Here is a 7578-nt window from a genome sequence, read left to right as displayed (position 1 = left end):
CAGCCATTTCATTGCAAAATTTGAAACTCACAAATTTTATTAACAGTGTTAAATTTCCATACAAAAAAAGAGAGATTAAAAGTCTCAATTTTATTATATACATCAACATTTGTTACAAATAATCCGATCTAATTAAGTGTTCATGAGTATAGATACGATATCATCTACTTCAATAATTATTTGATCGAAGTCATTTTTAAAAGAGACTTTCAATTTGAATATTTTCAATCTACAAACAGTCTTCATTATTTCCTTTTATTCATATTTTTATTCAACAGTAGTGTCCACTATACACTGAAATGCATTCTTCACGACATCTCCAATCAAATCATGAAGAAAGTACGAAATAAAATACTACTACTAGTAGTATCATTTTTAGTTGAATTTTGTGACTGGAACCTATGCAAACAATTCTTATTTATTGCTCCTATTTTTTTAAAAATTATACTCGTACAATTCTTGCATAGTGTCTGCATGCATATCCTAAAAGTGGTAAAACAAAATTCGTGCAATTTTAAGCTTAAGCATGAAATTAACTGAGTGAACAATTCAAACATTTTTACAAGACGTTACAACTTTAGGAATAGAATATTTGTTGAACCAGACATGGTTGGATTAGGCGCAAGGCGGTAGGCAGCTCCACAATAATTTCCATCCTCTCTTCTGCATAATATTAAAAAAAAATAACAATACAATATTTATTCACTTGGAAGAATAAATAATAAACCAATAATGTTTAGAGACTAACCCTTTTTGATTGGGCACGGAGGAGGTCCGGGGAGATTTTGTACAAATCCTCGTCCGCGGGCGGCCGACGCGGTGGAGCCACCGTCGAGCTCTTGGCAGGGCTTGGCGGTGCTTTCAACTCAAATTCGCAATTCCACACCACTCTCCCCTTCTTCTTTCTCCCATCTTTCTTTCTTGAATTTTTTCCCTGTTACAAATTAAGCCAATTAACCAACAATACTACTCCTGATTAATGCATCATAAACATTATCTCATGTCATAAACAATGTGAACTTTAAGTAAATCCAATGAACAACTTAAGAATCAATTATTTCATTTGTGTAAAGAACTATACTCCCTCAGTCTGTCACTAATAGTCTCACTTTGACTCGGCTTGGGTTTAAAAAAATTAATGGGAAGCTAGTTAGTGGAAAAGTTATAAGAACATACTCCTATAAACATAGTATATTAATTTTTATTGTATAATATGAGTGAAATAATTTAGTGGAGTATAAATTACTAAAAGTAGTTAAAAGTAAATAAAATAAATATTTACAAAAGTGTGAAAATGGAAAATTGGGGCAATTAATGGCAGACGGAAATAGATTTTTAGTGGTAGTCAAATGTCTTTTTTCATTGAATTAAGAAAAAAAAAATGACTAAAGTCTATTTTTGGTCCCCTACGTTTAGTCTAAAAAACTTTTTGGTCCTTTACATTAAGTCTGTGACCTTTTGGTCTCAAACAATATGTTTTGGTCTAAACTTAACTTTTTCCGTTAAAATTAACGGTCAAATGTATTTAACCAAATTAATGACTTAATTATAATATAATTAACTTAACTAACTTATTTAATTTAATATTAAAATTTATAAAAAAAATTTACTTAAATAAAAAATTGACTTAATCATAATCTAATTAACTTAATCAATTATTATCCTAAATTAAAATATAAAAACTACTTCTTACTTAATGAAAAAAACATTTACGGGACTTCACCCAAAAATAACATGGAATATTGATTGATATTTGGGGATGGATCGAAAAAAAGTATGGTCGCGTAAATGTTAATTTTATACCGAAAATATCATAAAATATTTTTTACTTTTTGAGGATGGGTCGAAAAGAAGTATGGTCCCGTAAATGCTAATTTTATTTTATATAAAGTCCCGTAAATGTTAGTATTTTCATAAAATAAGAGATTGTTTTTTATATTTTAATATAGAATAATAATTAATTAAGTTAATTTGGTTACTTAGAATAAATAAGTCAATTTTTATTTTAAATAATTTTTATTTTTTAAGTAAAAAATATTTTATAAATTTCAATATTAAATTAATTAGGTTGATTAGATTATAATTAAGTCATTAATTTGGTCAAACATGTTTGACCTTTTAACGGAAAAGGGTTAGGTTTGGACCAAAACATATTGTTTGGGACCAAAAGGTCACAAACCTAATGTAGAGGATCGAAAAGTTTTTTAGGGAAAATGTAAGGGACCAAAAATGAACTCTAGTAAAAAAAATACTTCAATAATTAACAAACTTTTTTCCTAATTTTTCTTATAAAGTCAAACAATTTGTTAAAAATATAACTAATATAAAACGGACTATGGAAGTAACTTAAATTATTTTAAGAAACAACACTGTTTTACAAAATAGCAAAAACTAGACATTTTTGTATATGTATGAGACATTTCTTTTCATCACACGATCAATGCAGTTTAGTTAATTAGGTGTTTTAGTTAATTAGGTGGGAAAAATATATATCATAGATAATAAAATAGAAAGACTATATTGGTTATTGCTCTTTCTAAAACAATTCACACACTTCAAATATTGTTCAAAGTCATCAAAACTCACAGTACACACACTTCACTCCAAAACAAGCAACAATCCAAGACTGTTTTCTTATCAAAACAAGAGCTGTGTGTGTGTGTTTTTGAAGAAGAGCAAGAATAATAGAGAGGTTAGTGGGGCCTACTCTGTGGCGAGGTACAACAATCATAGCAGGAGTGAAGCCATCACTATCATACAAATCACCGGCGACGTACAAGTCACGCTCACCAGCCTCCCTCGCCGTCTCAAAGCACTGCGTGAACGGCAAATCGCCATTGCAATCCCAGCTCCCAAATGCAGGAACATGCCTCCTCTTATTAAACTCCAATTCCTGCAAATTTTCCAAATAAAAATCCAATCTTTATTACACCCATGAAATAGATTTTTTATAAAAAAGGTTCTTGGAAAATACTAGTATTAACATGCTCACGCATACTTACATCCATAGACCAAGAATCTTGAAAAGAAAATTTGTTTGACTTGTGAATCAAGAATTAGGAGTGGTGGAATATTGGCTTTTAGTGTTGGTGGGCATGGGGGGAATTTAAAGGGGAATGAGTGTAAAATGGGGTAGTTTTGGTTGCTTTCTTGATTGTGAAACAGTTGGAAGGAAAAGACCAAAAGTAAAAAAACAAAAATTAAAAAGAGTATATGTCACTGCTGGTCTACAGGAGAGAAAGGGAAAGGAAAGAAGCCCATATATCAAAGAATAAGAGAGATAGAGATGGAGAGGGGGCTGTAGCTCTTGTTTCAGCTTTATTTGGTGAAATCTTGTACACTTTTTGCATACTATGAAAGGGTTGTAGTAATGGAGAAGGTAGTTGGGGTGGTAACATTACCTATGGGATGGGATGTTGGGAACTCAACATTAATGCCAATATTTATAGATCTAACTTTATCAGTTGCACAAGTTTAGGTCAAAGTTTGAACATTGGGTGGAATTTTATTTAGTCATCCCTATTTTGCTAAACAGTATCAATCTAAATCGAACAGGTGATTTTTTTCCCTACATTATTTAGTGACACTCAACGGAAAATACATATGTGAATCTAAGATTTTGACAACTTGGTTTTGAGTATCGAAGAGTTCTTAAGGTTCAATATTATATCAATGATTGTCTCGAACGCCTAATGTTGAAGTACATTTGACATGAATGTTAATATGTAGCACTTCGGCATCTGATTGATTTTGTACCACTTCTTATTTCTTAACTACTATGGATGTGTTATTTGCGGAAATGGGAGGACAATGTGAGTGTAAAACAATGTGTTGGACTGCTATCTTTTTTTTTAAGTCAACAATTGCAAGTCAATACAACTGCTACCTGGTTCTATTTCTAGGATTATTGTTTCAACAATTGTAGCTACTTGTAAATGAGTTCACGGTGAAAAGTCTAACAAGTTGTGCTTAAGTTTTCCTATAAATAGGGACTCCTACAAGAACTATCACGCTTCCACACTTTCACATAATCTTTGATTGAAATTATCATGTTTCTACATTTTTCACCCCTACAAGAACTATGACCGAATTATTATTTTTTTCAGTTTATCCCTCAAGTATATTGTCTTTTAGAAATGTGAAAAGAGGATTGAACGACATTTTGTAAAGAGTTTCGTTTGAGAAGGAAAAACTTATTGTCACATATTATGTTCAGCACTGAATTACAAATAATCATAAAATAATTCATGAATCTCACAACAATGTAACACTAAAACAAACATATCTCTAAGGATTCAAGATACTGATACAAGTTTTAATATTCTTCTGATCGCAATATCGATCAAAAGAATAGTCTTGAGACCACTAAAATGGCATATGTGCCAAATACTATCTGAGCATTTATCATAACATTAATACCAATAATTTTCTTTCTCGTTTGATACTTATTCTAAAGAAGGTCTTAACATCACATAGTAAAATTCTATAATTGTCTTATAAATTAGTCTAAACACTTTGCAATTCCGTTGGAACGTGGCCAAAATGCACATAATCATGTAAAACGAATAGGAGAACATAAAAGGCAAAATTCATTATATACAATATATTTTTGGATAGTCGAATTTCTACTTTAAAAACAACTCTGAAATATTGGTTGAACTCTAGAAATTGTTCACAATACAAATTTGATCAATATATATATCATGTGATGGATATTTGAAAATAAATAGACGTTTGGTCAAGTATATGATTTGAACGAGTTCGAGCGGTGGAAGTGAAAAGCAAACAGAGGTGATATTTAATTAAGATGAACAAAATGTTGGTAGGCATTGAATTGTCTCTCTCAGAAGATTGGTTTGACACATTTATGTCGAAAAGATTTTGTAGGATTTGAAACTGTGGTTACTATCTTCTCTTTTTCTTTATATATGTATAAATATTATAGTACAACTTTATTCATGTAGGTTCACTTAAATACATTTATAAATCTATTTTCGAATTATTCGAGATTTTGCTCTCATTTTGCTGTTCAAAATTGTACCACGACTCTATGATGAAATCATGACTGCATTGAGATTTTTTTGAAGCATAATGCAGTTATTTATTAGTGATATAGAATTGATATTATTTAAATATTTATCTTATTTTGTTGTTTGACTAAGCTCATTAATATAATTCATCATAATCATTTATTCATTCACCTACCGAAATGAGATATCTCAGTATTGGTAACAAGTCACTTCATAGTTCACATGCTAAGCAACTTATTGATTTGATATTTAAATTTTCTAATAATTTTAGTGTGGTATACTATTTCAATAAAGAAATGTATAAACTCAATGTGTGTGAGTTGGATTATTGATAAAATCATAATGTCTGAAATCAAAATCTAGCGCGTGTTCAAGTCTATAGTAGAATGGTGTTTATATTTATTACTCCTAAATTGAAGACCTCATAATTCAAAGTAGTAAAAAACTTTGTTGACCACATAATTCAAAGTAGTAAAAAACTTTGTTGAGTATTTTAAAAAAGAAATGAAAAGAAATAAATGTGCTTTTATTTTACGTTAACCCCACCTGCATTTTACTTGGAGTTCTGCGCCTTATGTCTCCATTTAGTTCTAAAGTTGAATTATTAATATTGAGCTTTTCGAGGATTGAGATTTGAGAGTTGTAAAATTAATGAATTTACTATCGTCCAACAAAAATAAAAGTTAATGTAAAATTAATAAATTATACTTATAATACAAAATAGATATAGTGAATAAAGTATTATAAAAAGAGAAATTATAAATAAAATAAAAGAATTAAAGATAAAGTGAATAATAAATTTAGAGTAACTTCTAATTTTTAGTATCATTACTATACGACTAATTTTGGTGAATACAAATTAAAAGCTGATAATATTTTTTTTTGTTATTATTTTTTAGATGAATACAGAAAAATATATATAAATTATACACCATATCATATATAATGCCCTCCAATTTTAGATTAGTTGAATTAAATCACAAACTAGTTTTGTTATTAGTTACTTCTATAGCAATAAAAAAGAAATTATATGAAAATTTCATGACAATTATTTCACATGATTTCGAGCTTAATTTGAAATAAAAAATAATTAATAGTAAAAAAAATCATAAAATATTATAAAATAATTAGTATGTAATTTTAATTAAATTACATAATATTTATAAATTATATTAAAGGTAAAATATTTAAAAAGTTCAATAATTTATATACTCCCTCCGTCTCAAAGTAGTTGAGTCGTATTGTTTTTGGATTGTGCTAAGGTAGTTGAGTCATTTCATTTTTTTGGCAAAAAAATCTATCTTCTCTCTTACTTTATTCTTTCCACTTTAACTTTTACCACATAATTTCTTAAATCTCGTGTCTGATAAACACGGATTTTGCATGTTTATAAGGCCTAGATTTGGTTCGTTTTTTTAATGTCAATCATGCATATTATGTATTATGTCTATCATTGAATATATTTCTACATTTTCTTGTTTTCGTGTTTGTTGAGAAGTTACAGAAAAAGACATAAAAAAGGTACAAAATGTCAAAACTGAAGTCTGATGCAACAACATTAGTTCGAGCCAATTGTTTCGGCAATGTTTAAGTCCAACCAGACCTTAATGCATACTCTTCGTCTTTGAAAGAGCTTCATGTGGGTATCTCACACGCCTAAATCGAAGTTCTGTAAAGAAAGTTATGACCATTCTATGAACATTGCGCAAAGCAGTTAAAAGCTGGCGGAAATTATGTGAAAATTCAAGAAAGGAAAGAAATTGTTGCGCCAAATCTCTCCTATTACTTTGATGACACTTTTTACCATGTCTAAACATTTTCAAGCCTATATATATACCCATAACATAATTCATAATATTCATCTCAGAGCCTTCAATCATATTCTCTGTATCGTTCTAATTTTATCGGATGTTCGCGAAGGGACCTCCAATCATTTTCCCTCCCTACAAATAAATTCTTCTTACCATATTTCACACTTAAATTCATTCATCTTTTATAGGAGCGGAGTTCTACAAATCCAGACAAGTTAAGACTGTAGACTGCATAAATCAACCTTGAGTTTTGTTTTATTTTGTTTTGTTTACTTCATGTCTAGTACTTTAATTTTGTTTTTACTACCTGTCTATGAGTAGTAAACATCTTTTGTTGAATTTTTGGTAAATATGTTATGATTTTGATTTATTTATTCAATTGATTTTCCTTGTTAGCTCTTGTAGTTATCCAATCGAAAATCAGTTGAATAAATTAATTAAAGTCATAACATATTTTCCAAAAATTTCACAAAAGATATATACTACTCATATTTTTCAAAACCAAATGTTGAATTATGCAGTCGTCACGTCTTTTCTTGCTTTGTATGGAAGAATTTATATGTAGAGAGGAAAAAAGATTGGAGACTATAAGATAAACATTATAAATTAGGTTATATGGTATATATAGACTTGAAAAATATTTAGACATGGTAAAAAGTATCCTCCAAAAAATAAAAAATATGGTAGTATTTTCTAATCGCTAACAATTTCTTTCCTTCCATAAATTTATTTCTAAC

The 7578-nt window shown here is 29.1% G+C and overlaps 1 protein-coding gene across 1 annotated transcript; it reads right to left on the bottom strand.

Annotated features, from left to right (window-relative positions):
- Positions 1–507: 507 nt before the first annotated feature.
- On the bottom strand, positions 508–3400 carry LOC121764643. Its single transcript, XM_042160663.1, has 4 exons — positions 3003–3400; positions 2708–2893; positions 749–934; positions 508–663 (listed from the first exon to the last, which is right to left on the bottom strand). The coding sequence occupies exons 1-4, from the start codon at positions 3006–3008 to the stop codon at positions 616–618; spliced, it is 426 nt and encodes a 141-aa protein (XP_042016597.1). The 5' UTR covers positions 3009–3400; the 3' UTR covers positions 508–615.
- Between the last annotated feature and the right edge of the window lie 4178 nt (positions 3401–7578).

Source organism: Salvia splendens, chromosome 14, assembly GCF_004379255.2.
Source record: "Salvia splendens isolate huo1 chromosome 14, SspV2, whole genome shotgun sequence".
NCBI lineage: Eukaryota > Viridiplantae > Streptophyta > Magnoliopsida > Lamiales > Lamiaceae > Salvia > Salvia splendens.
This window is presented reverse-complemented; position numbering and strand designations above follow the sequence as displayed.

What these genes read in the sequence shown, in the direction of transcription:
- LOC121764643 (XM_042160663.1), bottom strand. An exon ending in TTGTTGTACCTCGCCACAGA is followed by an intron (nt 935 to 2,707) that starts GTAGGCCCCACT and finishes AATTTGTAACAG; the next exon opens with GGAAAAAATTCAAGAAAGAA. An exon ending in TCCGTGCCCAATCAAAAAGG is followed by an intron (nt 664 to 748) that starts GTTAGTCTCTAA and finishes AATATTATGCAG; the next exon opens with AAGAGAGGATGGAAATTATT.